The sequence below is a fragment of the Anser anser genome (genome assembly GCF_964211835.1).
Source record: "Anser anser genome assembly, chromosome: 13".
In the NCBI taxonomy this organism is placed as follows: Eukaryota; Metazoa; Chordata; class Aves; order Anseriformes; family Anatidae; genus Anser; species Anser anser.
This window is the reverse complement of record NC_139734.1, coordinates 9,082,021-9,106,362: the sequence shown is the minus strand read 5'-3', so window position 1 is coordinate 9,106,362 and position 24,342 is coordinate 9,082,021. Positions and strand designations below refer to the sequence as shown.

Sequence of the window (24,342 nt, the reverse complement as noted above, 5' to 3'; positions counted from 1 at the left end):
CGGCTGCGCCCCCTGCCGCGGCGGAGGCCGCCTCACGGGGCGGCGCTGCCATGGCGGCGGTGGCGGCGGGGAAGGCGGCGGGCGCGGCCCACGGGCACGGCGAGGGACGCGGCGGCGGCGGCGGCTTCCTGGGGCCGCGGGTGCCCGCTGAGGTGGAGGCGATGGCGCGGGGCGTGCAGGAGGTGGGCCACGAGACCTTCCGCCGCCTCCTCAGAGGTACGGCCGGGCCGGGGGGGGACTGCAGCTCTCCTGCTGCTGTCCCTGCCGAATAATCGCGGGCTGATCGGAAAAGCTGAGGGGAGCAAGAGAACGGGCTTGTTGGGGCTTGCTGAGGGGAGAGCAGCGGCTGCACGGCGTGGTGCGGGGCTGCGACCCCTCTGTGCACCTTCCTTCTGCTAACTTTCGGGCTTTTTCATCATTTGAGTCAATAAAGGGCTCGAGACATCTGGTAGTTTCCTTTTAAAAAGATTTGTCTCTAAAAAGCGTTGCTGCGCCGTGTCAGAAAAGGAAATCCTGGATGCAGGAAACCCTGGATGCTCCCTATAACAACATAAAGCAGTAAAGCTACACATAGGCGGGGGCATTTGGGACAAAAGTAAATACAGATGTGGAACCGTATTTGCTATCCAGTGCGGGGAGGATGGAGACCGAAATAGATGCTAGGAAACCCGACCGTCCCCTAAGCCCCGGCGTGGGTTTCAGTCAATTGTCACCCCCCTGAGGTGTGCAGTAAATGCTTCCTACCCTAGGGGGAGCACACAGCCCTTCAAAACCGAAGCTAGGGCGTGTAAACGTTGCCGTACAGATTGACCAAAGTGCCCGGAGATGGGCTCCCAGCGCGCTGCAGAGCCGGCAGAAGCATCCACGCGTCTTCTGCTCTCGCTGGGCTGTGCTTCACAGCTTGCAGGACACAGCAGTGTTCCCTTTGAAGGACGGGTAGTGTATGAAGACATGACGGATTTCAGCTGACTATGTCCACGTTGCTCTGGCACTCGCACCAAGTTGTCTTTTTGAGGCTGTTGGAGTCACTTTATCACTGAATAATAACTAATATAAAAAAAATTAAATGCTGTTTCATATGCCCACTCATTTAAAGACACAAAAACTGCATATACCAGTATCTGTAGGTAATCCAGTATCGTAGGCAGTGCTAAACTGCAGGTTTGTGACCACAGGCATCCTGTAGGAGCAAGTCACTCTCAGCAGAGAGACTCCGTTGGGACGAAGTGCTCTGCGCATGATCTAGTGAACAGGCCTCAGTGGTGAGCTGTGTTTGGCTTTTCCGGTGAATTGAATCTTCTTCCTTTTTTTCAAAGGCAGTTCCTTTGTCTTAGAGCAGAGCCTTTTCCAGACAGTGTGGAAAGCTTGGTGCTAGCACCTTGTCCATCCTGGCTAATCACTGCGAAGTCTGCGCTGCAGATCGTGCCGTACACATTCAGCCAGCCACATGAGTGATCCAGGACTCATCACTGAATTTGATGTGCGTGTAAGAATGTGAAAAGCAAAGAAAATTTGTCCAGAGTGAGAAGACAGCAGTGAGTGGAACCCACCCAATATCAAAAGGAAGGCTGATAGTTTAAAACTTTTTTTTTAACCATATTATTAAACTACTCTCTTAGTCTTGGCTTTTGGTAAGACTTGCTGGCCATTTTTAACTTTCCATGTTTTATTCACGGCACTAAATATGGCACATTATAAAAGACTACTCTAATTCCTTGATCCTGCAATGGGATTGTGTCAGTAATCTTTTTTTTAATTCACCATGGGGCTTCCTGTGGCTCCAGCAGTCCTTCAAGACCGATCAGAGTGCAGGACAGAGGCTGACATGACAACAGAAATTTGTTGTTTGTATAAGCCAATTCGTATACGGAGAAACAATGAATAACTGAGTGCTGAAGACTGAGATAAACCCACAGCAGTTTCAAGTGTGTAATATTTCTGTGTGTGTTAACAGTCATTTCCTTCAAAGCTTGTATTAATCGGCAGTTGTGCGAACTATAAGATTTAAAGGTTTAGTTTTGTGTTCTTGCTCATTTAATCCTTAGTCTCTGCTGATATTGCAGGACAAATTGTGTGAGATGTTGGAGAACAGTGTTGAACTGTTTATTCGCTAGTGCTTTCTGTGGTATCAGAACTGTTAAGCTGTAAGCAGACTGGATGTGAACAATGTTGATGATAGAAGCTCACGTCAGATTTGAACTCATGAGCAATGAACTTTTTTTTTCCATTATCCCATTGGAACCAAATTCCACAGTGAAATCATCTCCAATTTTAAAATGCAAAGGCTCAGTATGTTAACGTTCTCTTGGTAAAGTGTTGCGAGACTGACCTTTGGTGGAGGATGATCAGATGTATTTACAGTTTGAGAGTTTGATACCAGGAAAAATGTCAGCACGCTGAGTCAAGTACAATCACAGACGTACTTATGTTAATGTTTGCGATCTCTGGGGCTTCCTCTTTCTAAAGGGATCTTGCATTGCTTTCTTATTCACAGTCACTGTTAATGCATTGGAAGGAAAAGACTGCAAAGAATCTGTCAAGCTGATTGCAGAAAGCACTAGTCTCTCAGAAGAGCAGCTTGCTTTCCTCATTTCTGGCATGTATACCCTTCTCCGAGAAGCTCTGAGACTCCCCTTATCGACTTTCAAACAAGAAGTAAGTTCTGGGCCTCGATAAGTTGAAGTTGTATGAATTACTGTCTAAGCCCTGTTTGCCAGAGCGGGGAGTTCCACACAGAAGTGTTGATCCAAGTTAGAGCAGTCAAAAGAAACTGCTAGAAATGTAGAAGTTATTATTTTTCTTGTTGTGTAGATTTACATAAAAAAATATATATAGGCTCTGGGAAAGAGATTCTTCTATCTTTCTCTGCTGCAGCATCTTGTTTACTGTGCATGTTTATTTTCACTCTTAAATTAAAACCCCAAAAGAAACCACTGCAAAATGTCATTTCACTGGCATTGACTCTCTCTCCTACCCTGTGTGTTCACACATTTTGTTTACACTTACAGACAACTATGAGAAATTGTCTGTCTTCGTAATTCTGCTGTAGAGGAAGGTGCGTGCTATGGCCAGAACAACATAGTGGGAACTGGGAGAAAGTGCTACTCCTGTTTAAGCTATGGATGTTCTTTGTAAATATGCATACACTTGCTGTGGTCCCAACCTCGATTCCTTCTTCATAGCTATTTTCTTCACTTTTTTGTTACCTTACCTTACACTTTTTCTTTTCTCATTTTATTTTTATGTGGATGAGCCACTCCTGACACCTCTCTCTAGTTGAAGAGATTGTTTTCATAACTCAAAATTTGCAGGAAACCTAGTGAAAGTGTGCTTTTAATATGTAGAGCATATCTTTTGCCACTTCTTTCCTGTTGTCATAGTTTAAACAAGTTACTGCAAAGCACGCATGAGAATAAGGTCGCATAACTACTCTAAAGAAAAAAATATGTTATGGATAGCTACGTAAAAGAATGGTAGGGATGCTGCTTTAAAAAATAAAGCTTTCCAGGAGATTTAGGCCTTTAAAATTAATTTCTCGCAACTTAATTGAACACTTTTGGAAATTCTTCTCAAAATGTAATTTGTCATTTCAAAACTACTGGCACTTGAGACAAAACTTTTGGGTGAGAAATACCAAGCAAGTAACCAATATTAATTCAGTTGATAAGAAATCAGCTGTCATGACTACATCCTGTAAAATTTTACCTTCCTTGTCTTTCTAGGTTTTTAAGGAAGACCTAAAGGAGCTCAGGTATGCCTGTTTTTTCCATCTGTTTGATTTTTTTTTTCACAACTTTTATGTAACTGCTACCCTAAATCAACTTTTTTACACAACAAACTTGGTATAGAAATTACCTGTAAATAACACACAATACATCTGTTGCCAAATGTCACATGAAGCCAAACGAAAAAAACAGGTGTTGTGTAAGACTTGATTTAGCACTGAGCATGAGCAGTAAATTTCACATGCTGGGGAGATTGGTCTAATTTAGCCTGTAATGTAGGTTATGCAAATGTGAGTGACCTTCTCTTTGCCATCCCCACCTTGCCCTGCAGTATGTTTTAACGTGTTTGGTAAGACAGCGATAACATTTCAGAAGCTAAGAAACTGCCCTACTTTTTTTTCTTCTTTGAAAGGCCAATGATATAACCCTCATGAAATCCTACCACCTTGTTCAGCTATGATCTCTCCTTCCAATTACCCCTCAAAGCATAACATTGGTTACAGTGACTACAGAGTCTGTTCGGAGTATCTCTGAATAGAAGTACACATCCTAAAAACCAGACATCAGATACTAATAATCTTTATAGGGTTTTCCCCGATTTCCCTATCCAGTGGTAACAAGAGAATAACAGCAGTTGATGTTTTCATCTATAGAGAAACTTGTGCACCAAGGCCCAAATGTTTTAAAATGTTAACTTTCTGCAATTCTTTGCATTCTGATTGCTACCTAGGAGATACAGCTATGTTTCTAATTCTTTCTTTTCTCCTTATTTGTCCATTATCCTGCAAATCAGCTTCCTCCTCAGACTCTGTTCTGCAGAATCGTAAGCGTAAGTTGCTTTATGAGCAACTTAAGGTTGTAAAAATTTGATGGATGTAATCAGTGTCTAATTGGTGAGAGGTGTAATTGAGGCCATGGTGAAAGGTGCCTTGCTTGTTGATATAATTTTGTCTGCAGCTCAGTGCTAGAGTCTGTCCTTTCTTTTGTCTTGTGAGCTGAAATGCAAGCTGCTTCCTCTGGCACGTCACGGAGTTCACACCCAGGTTAAAGTAGGTCAGTAAGAAACTGATGACTTTCTTTTGACCCAGTGGGAGTTGGTGTATTCTGAGGTGCACACAGAATGCATTCAGTGTGGTTAAGGAATAATGAAGAACTCTAAAATCTCTGTGCTGAGTTCTTTGGGGGTGGGTGAATATTCTTCTACTGAACAGTAGAGAAAGTAGGTATACAGGAGTGTCAGAAGTCACTGGCTGGGCTGGCTGTGTACACTGTGTCCAGAAATACAGGCTCCCAGGCCACTGTCCTTGTCAGCTGACCACACTTTAATGCCTTACACTTTTGTATTTGTTTGCTTTTCTTACTTTATGGACTATTCATGGCCATATGAAGATGCTTTTTGGTCTGAATGATCTTTTCTCTCTCGTTATCTTGCTAAATCTTTTGTATTTTGTTGGTCTGGTTAATGTGACTGACATAGCAACAATATTCAGGTAACTGCATTTGTGCTGCTTGCACTCACATGTTTTATGTGCTGCTCATTGTTGCTCATATGCTCCCATGATTCTCAGAGGTTATTTGGATTCTTCCAAACTTCTACCTCTGACAGTCTTTTTTTCTTGTGAGTAGCTTTCCTCGCTTTGTGGATGAACTTTTAGAAGAATAAATAGCTCATTCTACTCCCAAGTTATGGTACTTAGTAAATTTGTTAGCACCTTTGATTCCTATGGGAAATGTCATTTCCTATGTTTCCCAATGCAGTCGGGTCTGGTGGCGAAATACCCGCATGATTTAAGGCACCTACTAATTACATTGAGACACTTATCCTTCTGCATTGACTCCTGGGGGTCATCCTGTGATCATGTGCACAAAGAACACGTGTAATCAGTTGAACAGCAATGTCTTGGCGTTATTGGTACCAAGTGTTTGGACAGGTATTTTGCATTTTAAGGCAGAAATTTTGCTTTTTTCCTTTTTTTTTTCTTTGGCCATATCCTCTTTTAAGAGGATTGAGATCTTAGCCAGGTTACCTGTTTTACCTTCTCATGCATTCTGTTTTGTTCCTTTCAGTGAAGCTGAAGATTGGCCTAGTTCCATGCACATAAAGTCTTGTAATTCTCAATTTCCTGGTGATGCAGCTGGTCTTGGCTTCTAGTTTTGTCGGAGACAGAGGCTGGGAGACATGCCCACTTGTGATTAATTAGATCGGTGCTACTGGTTTCACAGGGTTGTCATCCCATATCCCATACTTTTTTGGCTTGACTGGCTGGCTCAGTCAGTGAGAATAAAAATCACACTAAATTGTGGGTGCTATTTTCTCCTTCCCTTCTCTGTATATTTGATAACTTTATGGCTCAGGCCAGTAACGTGGGATTGAAACATCCTTCCACCTTCTTCCTTGCCCTTTGAGTCCCATCCTCAGAATGTTTCTTTGAAAACTGCTTACCACCTGTAGCTCAGGCCTGAGCTGTGCCATGTTCTGTGTCTGATCTGCTTAGTATGTGACTGGTCTAGTGTAAGCTGCTTGAGCCGGGAACAGAATTTGCAGCAAAATCACTAACTGCATAGCAAAAATAATGCAAGCTCCAAGGTAGCATTAATGCGTCTATTTTAGTAACATGTGCTCTTACATTCAAGTAAGTGTTGTGATAGTTATCGTAATAATCATATTACAACCCCCTTTCTCCAGCTATTCCACTACATATGGAGGCTATTTGGTCATCATCAGCATGGATTAATGATATGTTTGCACAGATAGTATAGGTAATGTTTGCAGAACTTGTCTTGTCTCTTCTGTTCTGAAAGACACGTGCAGCTGAACATCACTGTCTAGTCCCTCCTCCTCAATTTCCAGCTTGCCTCAGATAACTAGCTTACTAATACTACTATACGCGGTTTTATCCAAGTACCATTTAAAAACATGTTTTAACCCCACTTCTTCCTTTAAGGATTCAAACTCTAATAACTGCCATTTCATTTTCCCACTGTGTGAGTTGAGTTGATTTTTTTTCCCATCATTAGACACTATAAACCCTTTAGGACAGGTAACTTCTTTGTTTGCTTTGATTGTCTTTGATAGACTGCTGTGTGTCTCAAGGGACTGGTGAGTAATGTCTCAGGGCACTGATTCATGTTGAATGTTGGATTTAAGTGTGGCAGCTGAAGCGGTTACTTCTTCCACTTGTTCAACTTGCTTCGCTGTAGGAGATTACTGTCCCCGTGGCAAAGGCAGCTGAATGGGTAGTGTTTGCTCTGCAGTCTTTGCAGTTCATGGCCTGATACATTGAACTGAAAATCAACAGCAGCTTGTTTGTAAAGCAGCAGCAGCAGCAGCGGAATGGTGAAGTAGTGGAGAGGCAAAAGGCAGATGGAGTGTGAATTATTACATTCAACTTATTCTCGTAGTCCCAATAAATTTATGCTTGTCTTCCCCACGTTAAATATACTCCTTTTGTAAGTACTCTTAGCTACAAGGACCCCTGTTTTTACTTTCGAGTAAGCAAGTAATTCTGTCTTGTTTCGATTACACTTCAAGGTGAAAGTGAAATGAAATCTATAGGTTTGGGATTTCTTAAAGCATTCCTCGATGGTCTGCCTTCTGCACTTGTCAGAGCGATCAGCAAAACTTTTCTTTAGTGAGAGAAGTTAGGCAAATACAGGGTTGTTTTGAAACTCACTATTACAGTTTTTTGTAGGACAGGAGGATGTAGTACAGCTTTTAGGGTTCTTTTAAAAACGGTGGCTGTTATTCCGAGAGCCTAGACTGAATACTGAAGTGCTTACGTAAGAGCTGATGGCAATTTTAAGCAATGGAAGATGGAAAATGTTGACACTGTATTTGTGTTCTGCAATAGTTACTTTGTAGCTAAGCCCATTTATTTGTGGTTACAAAACACTTAACTGTTCTGTATTGCTCTTTTCTTTAAGGATACCAGAAGATTTCATCACGGACTTTTCCAGTATTGTCTTTGGTAACAGGTTAGTATTTTCATGTATCATGCATTGTGCAACCCTGCTGGCTGACCAAGTCCCAGACCTATTGAAGAAACAGCAAAATTCTCTAAATGTATGAGAACAAGATTTGCCCCATTATTTTGATTCAGTATAAACTTCTCTCCATCATGTGTAGCAGTAAATAGCTTTCATGGCACTTTTCATTTTTTTCTGTGATCATTGCCAGTCAATTTTTATAATATTCTATATCCTCTGTAAGGTGCATCAGTACCTACAGATGAAAAGTGCAATGCAGAATTAAGTGTTTCTATCATGGTTATCATTGCAAGTTAGAGCAAAAGTGAGAGACTTGCCGTGTTGACAGGAAAGCTACACGCAGCCTTTTACAATGCTGTGGCTTGTGGAAGCTTTCTCAGATAGCATTTAATCAAGTGATAACGTACAGCTGAATTCACACTGGGTGCCTTGATGATACATATGAGATAGCAACTGCTCTGCTAGCTGTTATTCATTCACCAAGCAGTATACCTCATTAGCTCCAGAGGGTGTACTAATGAAAAAGTTTTTAAAATGGCTTTCTCTGCTGTTCGTTTTAGGACTTCCTTTTTTTTTTTTTTCTGTATGGTTCTCTACTCAAACATATCTATCTCCTTCTATATGTGGAAACTGCTTCATCTCCTTGCATATGCAAAGCTTTCCTCCTTGAGCGGTGAGGTCACTCAGCACGTAGCATCACCGACCTAGAGCTGCTTCACATATTCTGCACGGAATACTGGTAGTTTTAGTTGTGGGATTTCAGTTAGCCTTGCAAGGGTCTGAATGCTGCTACCAAAACTCAAAATATTTTTAATTTCCTTGCTTAAGATCTTGGCTTAAAAGTTATGGTTCTTGGAGTAAAAATAAATTCAGCCTTCTCATCTTTTCTCTGCTATTCCATTTGAATTATAGGTGTTAAAGAATGCAAAATTCATGGTTGCAAAGTGGAAATATTGTTTGCAGTGGAGAAAAGATAAATTTAGATGTCATTTGAAGCATGCATGATTGTCTGTTTTCTACTGTGAAATCACGATGCTGGAAAATTTAGCTTTTTCTCATTTCAAAAGCTGTGATTATCCAGTATAATCTTGCTCTGTGTTTTGAGACCAGAGAAGAGCACCTTGGATTTGATTTCTAGACAGATCTGCTTTTATCATCTTAAATGTAGCACTGAATCATACATATGCTTATTGAGTTGTAAATACATATGATTGTGATGGTAAGAGAAGGATCAGCATCTGATCAAAAATTCAGCATGAGCTAGATAACCCAGAAAAATCAATTTCAGAGGTTTTTAATACTTTTCCTGGCATCTTATCCTATTTTTGCCATTTTGTTCATTAAACAACTCTGAGGTGCTAGAAATTTAACATTTTTAATTCTGTGTCCCCATAGTTCCATCAAACTATATAGACTGAAAGGGAAGATAAATTTGGCACTTTGATGCCATAAAAGAACTGCATGAAATTAAAACTTTTTTTTTTCAAGGGAAAACAGCCATAATTTGTCCTTCTTTGTATATTTATAATAAATGTATTGCACTTTTTTTTAATAGAGTAGCTTTAGTTTCTACCAGGAGTGGGCATTTTGCGTGCCATCTGACAGCGTTTGACACATACCAGTTTATACTTTTCTCCCTGTTCAGTGGCTTGCTAGGCTACGTTGTTACCTGCATCTGAAACCATCCCAAATTTGTCTTCAGTTTTGATACTGTTAGGTCTGTTGCTGCTCCAAATTCTCTAATGTCCCCTCTTCGACTGCTCTAGAGCATCCTTTGGCAGGTGACATTCTTGTCAGCAGGTATATCAGCCTTCCCGAGTGTAATTTGGATGTTCTCTAATTGATCCATATTGCTTTACTCTTTCTAACTTCTGTCTTATGCACTATGTGCAGACAGTATATTGCAGCTGTTGGCACAGAGAATTTCTGAAATGTAATTATATTTCTTTGGTGTTGGATACAAGGTCCATTGAGTCTCTTCTGCTCCATTTTGCTCTTCCTTTTAGAAACCGATGGCTTGATGTAGGGCCTATACAATTTCTGTATGTATGTTGGCCACTATGTGCATTCTGTCATTCTTACAGGATTCTTTCAGTTCAGTTGTGATCCTGTCCAAGCTGGAAAGGTGCTGACAGAAGCTGAAACAGAGCTATAAAAGCTGCAACTCTTTCTGAGGGAATGGTGCTGAAGTACAGTCCAGTTTAGCCACAGAATTGACATAATTTAACAATATTGAGAAATTTCATCTCTGTCTGGACGTTGCTGATCTTTCCCATCACCGCTAACTAGAACACCTTCCTGTTATCCCTGCTCATTCTTTGCCCAAAATGCCGGTGTTGCACTGAATGGACTGTCCTCCACTGAAGGGAGTTAGCATGTCTTAAGGAAGCGGCAGCAGTCGGTCTATTTTTAGGCAGTCCCCAAATTAAGCAATACTCTGGCAGCAACTCACCACTGAGAGAAAGGCCTGTTCTTATTGTCTAATCCTGCTAATGACCATTCCAGACTGGCTCCTGACGGTTGCACCCAGTTGTGGTGACCTATTTCTAGTAGTAGTACAGTGAGTAAGGACCAGCTGATCTCTTTTCTCTGCTCGTTACTTTGCCATACTATTAGGGATGTGTGTCACTTCTGTCCAGCACTCCCCCCAAAACGGATAAATTCTTTCTTATAGTGCTTTTGCAACATGCAAGAGTATTGGAGGATTTTAGCCTGTCTGTGTTTTGTACCTTATCAAACCACTAATCTTTCTCGGCAGTTTCTAAAGACACCAGCTAACTTGCACACAAGAGGCTGAATAGGGATGTTAGGCTATCATTCCTACAGTCCTTGATTTGTTCAGAGAGGATTCCTTTCTGATGTAAAGACTGTAATTAGATTATGTCTAGCACCATGGATAAAGGATGTAACATTTCTTATCCTGCCCTTAGCAGGAGTAGCTTTGAAATGTACTGTAAATAAGTGCCAGAGACATGGGATGCTTAACCAAAAAAAAGCAAAGAAAAAAATAAACCTGTTTGGTAACTAATACACAGGTCCAGACTAGCTCCCTAATGGACCAGTGGAATGATCTCAATCTGAAGGTATTTCTCTATGCATAGCTAAAAATGGATGGTTGTTATGTCTTTGTATCAGATTTGGCTTGTTTACCTACCCGGAGCTTAAGATGCTATTAAAATTTTAAAGACTGTCAACCATCTGAAGTTTAATCAATGTCAACTGTATTTCCTCCCAGAAATAAACTGAGGCTTAATGAGCCTGATTCTTCCTGCAATGAGTAATAAAGGCAGGCTGGGCTTTCTTAAACACTAGTCTAGACAAAAGTCATGAAGGTGGTGCTGGGGCTGGCAGTGAACATCACATGAGGAATTTGGAATTTGTAAAGCATCCCGGATTAGTAAGAACCACTGTATGGCTTTATTTTTAAGGTATGCTTCAGAGTACACACTAATATCATTATATTTAAAGCACTGCTGCTAGCTAATGCTAGATGCTTTCTGCTGAAGGAGCACAGTGAGCATATTCCAACTTTCTGGCTTGAGGCATCTGTCTTCTGTTTCTGCTGGATTTGCATGAAGATTTATTTCCAGATCCCTTTCCATACCCCTTAGAGTTGCATGAGAATTGAAATAATAGATATGCCAGCCACCATGATGACTCTTCCTAAACTCTATAATGACCTGAGTTTACTGGAATTACACAGAGTAGCTTTGTCTCTCTCTCTCTCTTTTTTTTTTTTAAAAAAAAAAAAAAAAAAAAAAACACGATATTTAAGCACAGGAAAATGGGTAATCTGAGCACAGCCATCTCAAATACACAAAACCTCCACCCATTCAAACCCCTTGGGGCACCCGTGCAGGTGACTGACCACTGAAACATGTTGCCCAGAGAGGTTGTGGATTCTCCCTCCTTGGAGATACTCAAAATCTGTCTGAACGTGGTTCTGACCAACCCGCTGTAGGTAGTTCTGCTTGAGCGGGGGTTTAGACCAGATGACCTCCAGAGGTCCCTTCCAACCTCAACCACTCTGTGCTACCTCTCTAAATGAGTATATATGAACAAGAGAAACAAGCTCCAGACAGGTTTGTTCTGGGGAGTCTTATTTTACTTTCAGATGTATTGTTGCTTTTATGAATTTGCATTGCAGTCTCCTGTTTCTGATTTACTCTGTAGGCGTCCTGTTTCTGAAGGCACAGCTCTGATGCAAGGAAGTAGGCTGCCAAATGTCCAGGACTTCAAGTGGAGAGTGGATGTAGCTATATCCACAAGGTAAAAAAGAGAACTCTGCATGACCACAGAAAAAATTCGTCCAAGGTTAAACTGACTTCTTGTGCTGCTTAAAATGTTAATGGTGTTAAAATGTATCTTGCTGTTAGGGATTTGCATGTAGCATCATATGGCAAGATAAGGAGGGAATGTTTTGACCAGTGTATTAGTCAGTTTATATACAAAAGGGTATTGCTGTTATGCAGACTTGTCAACATGCTGCTGTCTCTACCTCCTACTAATATTTTTTGATGCTGCATATTTGTTATGAGCTCTAAAACTTGTGTGCTAGAAACATTTAACTCCAAGTTTGAGTCTCTCTTTCAATATTTTAAAACTTGATGGAGCTGATAAAACTCCACAGGTCCTCACTGATGATGGAAGCAGTTAGATGGATTGAGCCTCAAGCAGCCAGCCAAGCTCTTAGTTGCTCTGGAGTATGGGACGGAAATTGTCTCTTCAGTTCTCAAGTAGACTATCATTTGTGTGTAGCACACCTTAAATAAAAGGACTTTCCATAACTCGAGTCTGCTGTAGATTCGACAGAGAGGCTTCAGAACAGCAGCGTCACACTGCCATAGTTATGCAATTGGTCATCAATCTGCCTGCTAGTTCCTTTCACAAAACAGGAATAAAGGCCTCTGTGATCATCCTGTCGGTGCCTGCAGTGAACAGCTTCTTGCCATCTGCCACGGCATAGGCAGCTAGGGGATGGATCTTTGGCTAGAGCCTTTCTCCTTGGTTTCAGAAAGACTCTTTGGCTCTTAAGTGGAAATTGTGATGGCCACGAGCTGCTAGTTCAAGTGACTCTCAGATGAGCAGTGCTGTAAGCCCCACACAGGTATCATGATGCAGAAAAATCTGCACCTATAAGAGAACAAAATGTACAGATAAACATCCTCAGGCACAATGCTTGCAAGCTGCAGGCAAATCCTGTGATTGCTTTCCAAACAACACAGGAGCAATGCATTATCCTTTTCTATTTTCCTTCTTCTTATTTTCCTTTCCAGTCAATCTCCCCTTGGGAATTCTTGTTTATCATCCAGCAACAGCCTCTGTGAAGAGGCATGGCTCCTGGCTGTAACGCCTGTCAGTACCTGAGCAGGTTTTGGCAGGATCTGTTGATGGAAGCTGCACAAGAATGACTCATTTCCCCTCTTTGGGTCATCAAGTAAAATAAAGAGCAACACACAAATTTAGGATGGAGACTGGGAGAACTTAGTTCCCCAAATGAGACAACAATTGAAATTACAAAGGGATGGAAACGGTTAATGCAACATAGGAAAATGCACAAAAAAAAAAAGTGTGCATTAGTGCTAGCAGTACTTGGTCAGCTCTTATCCCTACCACAGTTCCACTAAACTGACAGTTACGTAAAATGAAAATGCTCCTAAGCTTGCCTTGCCATTATTAAACTATTGACATTTTTTTGGTCTCAATACTGAGGCAAATTGGAGAGACTTCTATGTTTATGAGTTTCCAACCAGCCAGGTACATGACTCTGTAATAGAAATTACTCATGTGTTCTATGTAAAGCCTGTATGAACATCTTAAATTGTTAGCGTACAATGCTATACTCATCACGCTGCTGCTGTCTATTGTTGTAGTGCTAATAATGTAAATAATTTCAGTTCACTGGCCCGTGCACTTCAACCATCCATTTTAATGCTGATGAAGCTTTCAGATGGGACAGCTCATCGCTTTGAAGTAAGTCTGATTGCCACAATAAATAGAAAAGAAACCATTTAAAGTTCTTTTTAGAAAGTTGAATTACTATTTAAAACATTAAAGCTTTTGTAAACAATGCATTATCGTTGGTTGGTTTGTTCTTTCCTCCATGTTCAGTGTTACCACATACAACACATAAACAAATGCCAGTTAAAAACATTTCGTACCTTGTTCCTACTCACATTTTGCTGCAAATTCATTTGGTAGAAGAATGTTATACAGAAAAGCACTGTTGCATAATACCTGGTTTGATTAAAAATTACAGTTTTGATATCAACTCTAACCTTCAGACCTGATGATGGCTTTGAGAGGAGAAAAATTACTGTGTAGTGTATATAATATATGATGCACTACTAAACCTCCTACCTGGTGCAACATTCTTTTCTGTGACAGAGGTAGTTTTGTTTTCTTCAGATCTTGCTGCTAGAAAGTGAAAAAACTTCTTTGCTTTTTACCTCAGAATTAGTCAGTGGCAGCATTTATGACACTGTACGTAATTGCTTGCCAGAAAATGGCATAAACCCTTCCATATTTTTAACCTTTGAAAAGGAATGCTATTTGTTCTATAAATAACGTGGTAGAGCATGCAGGATTTCAGTGCACAACAGGCGTTGTTACATTTGAACTCTTTAAAGATTTTGGCTTCAGTTCATGCATTAGTAGTAGTCTGGAGGAAGCACCAAAGCACAGAGGGCTGAAAGAGGTGGACTGGTTTCAGTGTTACGTTTCACCAGAAGACAGCTGTTGAGGAAGGCATAAATTCTGTGCTACATTGCAAAGTGTTGGGGTGTCACTTCACAGAAGATTAAATTCACTTCTCTGTGGATAGTCCTTCTCAGAGCAGCCTGTAGCCCTGACCAGGGTCTTCTGTGGAACTCAAGTGATGCCAGGGACTTTAGGTTAACTCTTTACAGCATGGTGAATTTCACTTAAGAGAATAAAAACTAGCATGTATTCTTAACTGTTTTGATTTGGGGCTTTGTTTCCTTTTAATGTCAAGTCTTGATGGCGTGATTTGTGGGGTATTTCAGTTTGGGGAAATTTTGTTGTTGTTCTGGTTTGATTTTGTTGTTGTTTTGTTTGTTTAAGTCAACGGAAGACACAATGCTGGAGCTATTCTGCAGTGGAGATGTGCTGCTGTGCCTGTCCAGTGCATGCAGAAGCACAGATACCTGATAGCAAATAGTATGCCTCCCTCTTAAAATCAGCATTTTGCTGCTGCTTAGACCTGAATACCAAAGATCTGTCTGTAAATAGGATTTCTGTATCTGATGAGCGGTCTTCCCACAGTTAGTGACTTATTGAGGGTTTTGATTCAAGATACCATATGCAAGTAAACATAGTCCTTACCTCTTCAGTTTCCTTTCATTCCAACGTGTACTGAATGTCCTGTTAACTAACAGGACTTATGTAAGATGATAAGTCCAGAAGATAATTCCATTATGAACAATTTTAAAATGCACATGCCACTGGGAGAAGTTGCACTGTTTGGTCTCCTGGGCTTTTTCTAAGCACACTAGTTTCTGATGATGAAGATTTTTAAAAAGCATTTCAAGTTTTGTGGTATATATGTCAAAAATGCATTTTATACATTCCTGATACGTATGGGAATTGTTAATCAGATGCTGGATTCCTCTCACATAATTGATATCTGTGCTACAGTGGGTAGCACAGATAGGACTGAAGGACCCTGTGCCTTCAGTGTAGACAAAGTAGAGCAAATTAGCCAGTGCTCTGCAGAGCAGCCTGGGACTGTACCCATGTGAGCACATCTTTCCCCCCAGTCTGTGCCTGTGCTCAGATGTATTCTCAGAAGGGTCTTAAAAGCACTAAATAGACTTCCATCCATTTGGCTTGAAATGTTAAAGGAAAGTCCGTTAGTCTTCTGTCTTCTCTCGCTCCTCCAAATGATGAATCTCATCCAATGAAATAAGGACCATGGGCACCATTGTTGCATGATCCGCAGAGAGCAGACATTGCCCTTCCATAACCTGATTTTACCTCTTGGCCTTTGAAAAGCTGATCTCCTTAGCCTGGAAGCTTGTGCATAAACAAATGCCTGATGTCCACTTGTCCGGTTAGTTTTGCAGCATTTACAATGCTGAATTGCAGCACATAGCTTTTGCTGTCTAAGGCTGTCTTCTTTTTGAAGATATTATCTCATTAGCTTCTTAATAGCCTAATTTATGAAACTGACTGTAAATTTACAGTCAATGTAGACAACCATAAGGCCTCTTCTGTGTTTGAGCAGTTAGTTAGTCACCATTAATCCCTTGTAAAACCACATTTTAACCAGGACTTGGTGGCAAGATAAGGAAACACACTGTTCAGTTTGAATGTAAAGCCATTGTCTGTTCATTAGTTAAACAGTCTTTTTGTGGTAATATCCTCATAAGTGACACTATAATTCTTTTGACTCCTCTCTACCACCTCATGTCTTTATCATCTGATGCAAGTGTTAGCTGAGTTAATCTGGAACTCAAGGCCTCTTGTTTCGGATGTGCTATTTGCAAACTGAAGATATATCAAGACCCACATAAAAGTATAGGCTCGAAGCATTTGTGTTTGAGACCTGTAAGCATCTTGGGAAGTCATGTTTATATAGTAGTTGCTTCAAAGAAGATTAAATCTAGTTTGATCTTCTATTCTCTGCTAGTTGGCACCCACAAAACCCCATCAGTTTGGCACATCAGGATAACAGGGAAGTTGAGTCTGAGATACAACACATCTGAAAACATCTAGTATAAAATCGGGGAATTGCAACTACAACATAACTGGATTTTTATACCCAGAGCATTGGCTCACATAGCTCTTGGAGCATTTCAAAAGGAAATTCACCCAAATAATCAGAATTGTTATGGTTGTGACCATGCTGTAAACATAACTTTGCAGAGAGGGTGACAGGGAAGCACGTGTTTGTATAGGTTAAATATTTTGAATTTAATTAATTACTTTGAAAATTTTAACCTCACAGTGTAAGAGGAATTTGATGGCAACAGTTCTTTCATTGACACTTCAGTCTAAAAAGTATATGGTCTGCTGTTCCCCTCTGGCTTTAACAGTAGTGGAGACTTGGGGCAGGTCCTTAGTTAACTAAGCAAATGTTTTTTGTGCACGGCTTTCTGTGCTGCTTTATTACACTGATCCAGTTCCGTAAGTTGATGGTGAAGAGCTTTTTAATGACAAATTGCTCTTCCTTATGAAAAAAAATCTTATCCACTAGTAGTCCTTGCCTGCTTTCAGCAATGTATATTAGTGCACAGTCTTCTTTGCTCTTGAGGTCTCTGCTGAATCTCTCTCTTGCTTAGAGGCTTGATTCCTTTCTCCTGCAAGTTTTTCAAGGAAAATATCTGGAATTTGTTGCTTGAGAATTCTGTAGACTACACAGTCTTCCAGATCTCTTTATCTTTCTGTCCAACCCATGACTCTTACTTCACCCCAGCAGCCATCTGTTGACATTCTTAAGTATTTCCTTTCTCACATCATATAGTATAGAAAATGTACTGTGTAGGTGTTATTTTTTTCCACTCTTCTCCTCTTTATAAAAAGAGGAATTATAAAAGATGATTTATTTGAATTAACTTAATTTTATTAATCTCAAATCCTTTGTCTTGAGTTTTAAAAAAACAGCTGAGAGATTGGGCTGCTGCTGTGGAACGTTCCGTATCCATAGGCATGCCCTATGCAAAGTTTCTAACCTGAATCACGTTTTCTAACCTAAGTGTTCTGTTTCAGGTGCCAGTTGCAAAGTTTCAGGAGCTGAGATACAATGTTGCCCTTATACTGAAGGAAATGAATGATTTGGAGAAAAGAAGCATATTGAAGATCCAGGACTGAACACTTCTAAATCAGGAGTTTACAGAACAGATCCGAAACCCTCAGTGAATTTTGTGAATGGTAAAGCAGAGGACCATCACCGCTTTGCCTGTCTGAAGTGCAATGTAGCATTTATGATGTCTGTTGTAAATATTTTTTCAATTCAAGTGTTAAAAGCACAAGCTCTTTTCTTAAGACTTAAAAACAAAAAATATATTGATGGAAAAAGTATAATCCTATTTGTGACCATTTTTGCATGATTCATCAAAACATTTTTAAATAACTGTCTTAATAGATGTAAGAACCATTTCTTCCTGATTATGATTCATCACTCTAATTATTTTTGAAAGCCTGCTCCCAGAAGCCCCATCAATGTGTATCAGAAGAAAGCCCTGCAATGTCTCAAATAAAAAAAAAAAATAAAAATAAAAAAAGCAACCCACTGCTGTGCCGTAGTACAACAAATGTGAAATTGATTGAGTTTGGCATAAGTAAAATTGCTGTCTGCCTTCTTGGTAAGTGACTCAGGTATAGGTACAGATATTTAAAAGCTAATTTTGAAGAAAATTGTAAGCCTGGGGACCAAGAAAGAAGTATGGATTGAACTTCTCTTTTAAAACTAATTCCATGGAACTGAAGAAGTAGAAAGGTGCAATCCAAGTCTGCCAGGTTGACAAGTATGGGCTAAACAGTAGTAATCTCTAAGTGGGAATACATGCCTGCCTTAGCTCATGCATTTCCTATGTTCAGTGTGAACTGAATCATCTGACTCATTACAGGGCAGAAACCTCTGGCCTGAGATGGTAGCAAACAGCAGAAGGCAGCAGCCTGGTAGACCACTACAGCTGATATACTCATTAGTAGTGCAAGTCAGACCACAGGATGAGGAGGCTGCATACAGCCACTGAGATGAAGGTGACAGGTATGAGGATATTCAAGCACCCAAGTCAAAAAACCAGTTAAGCACAGGCTGAAGGCTCTTTTGCCCCATGCGCAAAGCTTTGAGGAATTCTCTTAATTTGAAGCATATGTTTTAAGTCTCATTTAAACTCAAGGGGACCACAAATATGACCCTAAGGGTTTTGCCAAGAAGGGATGCATTCCTAAATCAATGGCTGAAAGTTTTCCCCCAGGAGCAAAGACACGAAGGCTGAGCAATGGCCAAACACAGCAGAGCTGATGGCCCCTACAACTACTATCTGACTGTCAAGAGGTAATTTAGAACACGTATGCTGCTACCAATGTTAAGCATTGGCTTACTCTAGCTGCTTGCTGGGTTTCTGTCTCAGTGGTGCCACCCATACTTCTCCCTCCCATGTTGTGTGATTGTAGAACTCATTTTTATCAGACTCCTTCCTTGCAGAAAACTACTGAAATTAAAATCATGGATCTGGGAGGCCTTTTACGCTTCAACAGGTGTTTGTGCAGGAAAGGATGAGTTGGTCTTGGATTTTAAGAATCACAACAGGCATAAGACTTCAGTGTCATACTTTTTAAGAGGAGACTTCTTTGGTGGCAGTCCATACCAATCTACAGACAGCTGAATAGCTGCAAGACAGAAAGGTTTTCAAACCTATGCATGAAAGCGTCCTGTAGTTTCAAATAATAACCTGGTCAGCCATGATTTTGAACCGTTAAAAAGCTGCATGTTCTATTTGCTGTATTTGTAGGGGACCCATCAACTTATAGTATGGTTTGATCCATACTATTAACTATTGTGTTTAGCTCACAGCAAAGCAAATAAAAATGAATTAGCTTCTCTAACTTCAAGAGGACTGTATATTGCATTAATTTGATGTTTTCGTTTTGCTTTGTGAAGTTTGTTCATCTTACTGGAATTCCATTATCACAAAGTGTGAAACAAAACATATGTTCTTATGTTCCTTGTTACAACTTTTCCCTTTTAAATGTTTATCTTTACATGGTTTTGAGCTGGAAAGGTATCTCATCTGAGACCATTAGTGAAGCCTTTTATGACAAATGGAACACTGCATGGGTGTCTAACGTCTTCTGTTGCTCAAGACATTTTTCACTGGTCAGCACAGAAGAATCCATAAATATGCTTACCTTCTAGACAACATATTCATTCAGTGGTTCTCCTGTAACAGCAGTTGCATGCATTTGCCAGAAATGGAAAGGCTTCCTGACTGTTTTCTGCATGTTCTCTAGAAGGGCTGATGGACCTCTTAGTCTCAAGTTGCCACACATTAAGCATCATGTTACTGTTATTGGTGGTTTACTGTGCACGCTGACGGGAGCTTAAACACTTGGGGTTTTATTTCTTACTTGCAAAAGGAGTTCATTTGGGCTCTGCTTTTGACAGATAAGCCTTTCAGTAACACAGTTCAGTTTTCACCAAAATGGCTAGTGGGAATGGCTGGTGGATAGTTCCTCAGTTTTGATAAAATGAGCCTTCCAATTGGTGAGTTATTTATTAAATATTTGTTTGACACTGAAATATCTTCTTGCTTCAGGATTAAAATACTCTGGAATTTGAACTCCATTGAACTTGTGACTGTAATCTTTTCATTTCAATACAGAATAAAAGTAACCTTCTAAGAGTCTGTGTATGTCTGAACAGAACCGATTTTACCCAGCTCACTCTTGGTTTGGTTATGGTTAGAGACACAGCGCAAGTCCCTCTTTCTGTATTGCACAGTGAAAGATACGTCTGGAATGGGATGCTTGCTTTTTGAGTCTCGAAGTCTTGTCAAGCCGATCACTAGTCAGTCATCAATTAGGAAGCTGGCAGGTTTGCATGAGAAGGGCGCTGCTTCTTTCTTACTACACAATGTTCACAGATCAATAGGTAACAAGGACTTGTACAGGTTCTACTAGTACTTGTCCCTGAAAAACAAACCCCAATGATACACTTGCTTTCTCTATTTGATGGCACCATGCATTTATTTAAACTGGCTAATGTGTTTGTGAATGTCTTAATCCTAGTGATTTTCTAACCATGACATGTGAACATAAATTCCCTCATTACTCCTTTTCTTTCATTTCCTTTATGGTATATGGAACATTATGCCTTTTCTTTCAAGATTAACGTCAAAACAGAACTTGAGTTTGATTGTTTTTCAATATAAATAATTTGTGTATGGTAACAGAGACACCCAGTGCATGGAGGAGTAGGCATAGTAGGCAGAACATAAAAGGAGAGTTAAAGATAATCGCTAGAAATTGTCCAGAGATTCAGGAGCAAAATAACACAGAAAAACCCACGTCTTTACTTCCTGTTCTCTACCTAACCATAAGTTAGTGTAGCTTCCTGACTTCGGGTTTTAATTGGCTCAACTCCATGGGCCATCTGTCCAAATCTGTTCTCACCTATGGACTGTTAGTGTGAAGCACCCGAGTAGAAAAAGCCATCTGGGGCTTTGTTACATGACTTTTAGTATCCCTACTTCCAGTGGAGAAAGAGCTTTGTCAGGATGAGTAGTATGTTGGAATTTCAGACTGGGTTAGTTGTGTTCATGAGGGGAAAGGAACAGGATTGTTCACTGGTTTTGTGGTCTCTAAGTGTGATGCAGATTATAGCTCCCGAAGAAGGCTGAAGAATGTAGTCATGCTCTCATGCTGTCTGTTACGCCAGCCATTAACTGCTGGAAGAAGATCAGTATTGTGCTCATTGTCATTAAAAGGAAGAAATTAAACCTCCCTTTGTAGAAAAATCATACAAGAGAGATGTGCTTTTGCAGAGTGAGTCACCTCCTAGCTTTAACTTCTTCTGTTTAAGCGAAGGATAAATCAGTTCTTGATCTCATGAACAATGCAGGTAGGTAGGGTTTGCTTTCCTTTTTTTCCCCCCTTTCTAATCAAGTACACTTCATGACCCACTGCTGCTCCAAATCCATGAACACATATACGAACGTATGACAACTCCATGCTTTCAGAATGTTATATAACCTCCCCCCCCCCAAAAAAAAAAACCAAAAACCAGCATATCCAGATTGAGTATGTATGTTCAGTTTATATAGCTGTTCTTGCTCAAGCAGTCTTAGATGCAGAATTGGGCAAGTTGTCAGAGCCATGCATTTTGTAGTTGTACTGGTGAAAAGTGATGTAGTATCTTGGCTTTAAAGCACTTTTAAGTTACCGAGCGTAAGGTTCACTCTGTACCTGTCACACCCCACACAGTACTAACATTTACCAAACATCATGCACATCAGGAACTAGCAGAGGCAGAGCCAGCTGGTTTCCACCCCAAGAAGTCACAGAGCTGGTGCCCGTAAGTCATCCACGATAAGGTCTTAACTGGTTTTGGCTTTGGTCTGTAATTCTGTGATCCACATAAGCATCCAGCTTCCACCACTGCAACAGCTCACAAGCCCCAGCTGCCCTTTTCTCTTGAAATGTTTCAGCTACATCCCTGCTGGTGTAAGAGAATTCCCAGAGGTACATTGCACAGTGCTTTTTTGAGACACATTTTAGTCCAAAGTGATCAGACTGTCAGCTAGCCGCGTGGACACTCTCCTATGCTGTAAATAGAATCTGTGGAAGTTCCTTTCAGAGCACAAACCCTGATTACATTTTCAGTGATAATCTATTTCCATTCCCTATCTTGAATTCACGTGCTGCTAGAAAACCTCCCTTTATCCCATGATTGTTATCTCTTTAAAAGTGTCTGCTATGTAACTATGTAAATACTGTTGGCGTATGCCTGATAGAAAGATTGTCATCGCATTGCTACTGGTAACCAGTGGTTATGTCACTTTCCCTCACTTGAATAGGCTTTGACTCATGGTGGTTTTCAGGACAATGGTTATAAAATAACACACTGAGGGGTTGCCGAGACTATAGTTTTGCAACGGAGACAACTATCAACCTCAAGACTACAAGAACACATTTTTCTTTTTTTTTTTTCCTCTTTTTGTTAAGGATTTTGTTCTTTTATAGCACAAGTTTTTTTTTGCACAGAAGTTGGAAAACAAGATGTCTATGTCCTGTTAGACAGTCTGAGTCTGGTGGGGAAAACCCACACTTCTGAGCACATGCCAATTCTTCCTAATTGTTCTGAAGCATTGCTTAACTGAAAATAAAAGTACTTCAGTTGTCCCTTTCTTTGAATTATTTGATGCCAGGCTGTGCTGTTCTTTGGATTATTGCCTAATTTAACCAACAGGAGAAAGAACTACTGAAACCAGTGATTATTCAATTAAACTTTTTCTAATGAAAGGACTTACCTGGCAACTTTTAAAAATACACATATATATATTCAAGAGCCAGAGGGACAGAAATCAAATTTTTGGGAGGTGCAAAAGTGTCTTAGCATCACAGGAATCAAAGATGACCACAGGGTCTGATGGCTGGCTTTCTGTATAAGCTTAAGGACTGCCAGCACATAGGCATCACAAGACTAGCTCTCATTATTAATGTAGAGTCTATGCTATTAAGATTTAAGATCCTGAATTTAAGTGGCTTTAAATTAGTTTTTCACTTCAAGTTCATCTGAATTTTCTCAAGCATCCTCTCTGAACAGGGACTTGCAAAAGTCAGATTGACCTTTCCCTCCTTCTATTTTTTGTCCCATCCATTCAACCCCCTCGGGACAGGGCTTGCCCCTTAATACCTGCTTACCTCATACACTCCAGGCTGGGGAGTCCAGACACTTCTGTAAGTAAGAAATGAGAAATTAATTCAGCTCTTCAGCTTCATGAGGAGGCTAATAGTATCACTAATAGGATATTCTCAGAAATTTCAAACTCTGCAGGGGATTTTAAGACATTGTGAAAAGTGGCCTATATTTTTAGATCATATATATATATGTATGTGCATCCTGGATATTTATAGAAACTCTGACCATAAATCTGTATAAAATTGCAAACAAAAACAATCAGACAACTAATTTCAACTGCTCCTATTCCATGGCAGTGCAGGGCATTTTCTCCTTACACTCCGTTTTGTATGGAGTTATGCAACAAGTGCCAACCTTTCATACAATGAAAATCACCGGGTACGTGCAGGTTGAAGCAGCCAATGCAGCAGGTCTTGAATAAAAGAAACATGCTCTAAGAGCTGTGGGTTTTGTTATTGCTTTTTACACAGAACTCAGTATGGCCAGATGTATGTCTACAGTATGTCCCACTGTTAACACCAGACAAACCTGGCATTTCCCTTCAGTGTGTTGCCTGCTTGTCCTACCAGCACAGCTAGCTGTCATCAAAACAGAATCATTAAGGTTGGAAAAGACCTTCAAAATCATTTGGTCCAACCTTCACCCTATTACCAACATCACCTGCTAAACCATGTCCCTAAGCACCACATCCAACCTTCCCTTTCCAACACCCCCCAGGGATGGAGACTCCACCACCTCCCTGGGCAACCCATCCCAATGACTGACTACTCATTTTGAGAAGAAATGTCTCCTAATTTCCAACCTGAACTTCCACAGCACAACTTGAGGCCATTCCCTCTACTCCCATCACTAGTTACCTGTGACGAGAGGCTGACCCCCAGCTCCCCACACCTTCCTTTCAGGCAGTTACAGACAGCAATAAGGTCTGCCCTGAGCCGCCTCTTCCCCAGACCAAACACCCCCAGCTCCCTCAGCCGCCTGGATTCACCTCAGGGGAGCGACGCCACCTCAGGAGCGCGACGCCCCGCGTGCCCTCACAGCCCGAGCGGAGCCACCACAGAGCTCGGTGTTCCTCGGGCTACCTCGGAGCGGGCGTTTCCCCCTCAGGCACCACACAGAGCCCGACCGAGGAACTCAAGCCCCCCTCAAGCAGCCGGCGCAGCCCAGAGGCGGGCGCCTCCCCCCTTCCCCTCAGCAGCAGCGGCGGTTACAAAACCGCCCGGTTTTATAACACCCCGCGGG

At 40.9% G+C, this 24,342-nt stretch overlaps 1 protein-coding gene and 1 long non-coding RNA gene across 2 annotated transcripts; one reads left to right on the top strand and one right to left on the bottom strand.

Moving 5' to 3' along the window:
• The first annotated feature begins 21 nt into the window (after nucleotides 1-21).
• On the top strand, nucleotides 22-17,750 carry COMMD5 (COMM domain containing 5). Its single transcript, XM_083797322.1, has 7 exons — nucleotides 22-216; nucleotides 2,495-2,655; nucleotides 3,723-3,751; nucleotides 7,650-7,700; nucleotides 11,886-11,981; nucleotides 13,610-13,685; nucleotides 17,442-17,750. The coding sequence occupies exons 1-7, from the start codon at nucleotides 51-53 to the stop codon at nucleotides 17,541-17,543; spliced, it is 681 nt and encodes a 226-aa protein (XP_083653448.1). The 5' UTR covers nucleotides 22-50; the 3' UTR covers nucleotides 17,544-17,750.
• LOC310880875 lies at nucleotides 11,461-24,326 on the bottom strand. Its single transcript, XR_014571951.1, has 3 exons — nucleotides 24,089-24,326; nucleotides 23,103-23,136; nucleotides 11,461-12,845 (listed from the first exon to the last, which is right to left on the bottom strand). It is a non-coding gene; the product is annotated as an uncharacterized lncRNA (long non-coding RNA).
• Between the last annotated feature and the right edge of the window lie 16 nt (nucleotides 24,327-24,342).

Bases quoted from the DNA above. Each gene is read 5' to 3' on its own strand.
- COMMD5 (XM_083797322.1), top strand. From the start codon at position 51: ATGGCGGCGGTGGCGGCGGGGAAGGCGGCGGGCGCGGCCCACGGGCAC. The intron at 2,656-3,722 runs GTAAGTTCTGGG...TTGTCTTTCTAG, and splicing joins TATCGACTTTCAAACAAGAA to GTTTTTAAGGAAGACCTAAA. The intron at 3,752-7,649 runs GTATGCCTGTTT...CTTTTCTTTAAG, and splicing joins GAAGACCTAAAGGAGCTCAG to GATACCAGAAGATTTCATCA.